Below are 713 nucleotides of genomic sequence, written 5' to 3' on the forward strand. Positions count from 1 at the left end.
CAGGCCCAGGCCCCCCTCAGGCTCGGGCAGCAGGTCTGCCCCACCGGGCAGCTGGTGTGCTGGTCACAGCCCATGTCTCTGGGGTGGGACGGGGAGGCCCTGTGGGCAGGCACTTTGTCCAGTCCGGTCACCACCTGTTTCCCCCTCTTACAGTGCCTTCTGGCCACACACGTGTAGCCCTTCGGGCAGCAGTGCTGGTGGTCCGAGCAGCAGACAGCCTGGGGAGATGGCAGAAAAGGGTGGTCTAGGCAGCTACTCTGGGCCCTGAGCCCCTGCAACCTCCAACCTGACTCTCCTGCTCGGCTCCTCCAGCTGGGCATGACTGTGACTGAGCTGGGGTCCCCCGTGGGCTGGCAGAAGGTAGAAGAGCAAGGCAACAGGAGCCTGGCCATGTGCCCAGGCCAGGACACTGCCCCCTCCCCCAAATCATCCCCCTCCCCAGGCACCTCTGGAGCAGGACAGCAGGCCCACTCCCCAGACTTGAGTCGACAGCAGGTAGTGGAAGAAGGACAGCTGGTGATGTTATCACAGGGGACGTCCCCCTCCACGGCTCCGAGGTCCAGCAGGCTGAGGTGGGCTGGGGCTTTCTTCATCCACGGCACCTGGCGGGTCCCCTGCTCACACACACCCTTCTCTGTGTCACACCTAAACCCGGACGGGCAGCAGTGCACGTGGTCCTCACAGCACACGGCCTAGGGTGGCGGGAGAGGGGA

General features: G+C 65.1%; 1 protein-coding gene across 1 annotated transcript in view; it reads right to left on the minus strand.

Annotated features, from left to right (window-relative positions):
• GRN (granulin) overlaps positions 1-713 on the minus strand; it is a 7,209-nt gene that overhangs the window by 976 nt on the left and 5,520 nt on the right. The window contains exons 10-11 of the mRNA XM_010832448.1: positions 447-692; positions 1-218 (exon numbers count right to left, since the gene is read on the minus strand). Of these exons, the coding sequence (XP_010830750.1) occupies positions 1-218; positions 447-692 (464 nt within the window). The remainder of the gene's footprint in view (positions 219-446; positions 693-713) is intronic.

This window comes from Bison bison, unplaced genomic scaffold (genome assembly GCF_000754665.1).
Source record: "Bison bison bison isolate TAMUID 2011002044 unplaced genomic scaffold, Bison_UMD1.0 scf7180017861046, whole genome shotgun sequence".
NCBI classification, from domain to species: domain Eukaryota; kingdom Metazoa; phylum Chordata; class Mammalia; order Artiodactyla; family Bovidae; genus Bison; species Bison bison.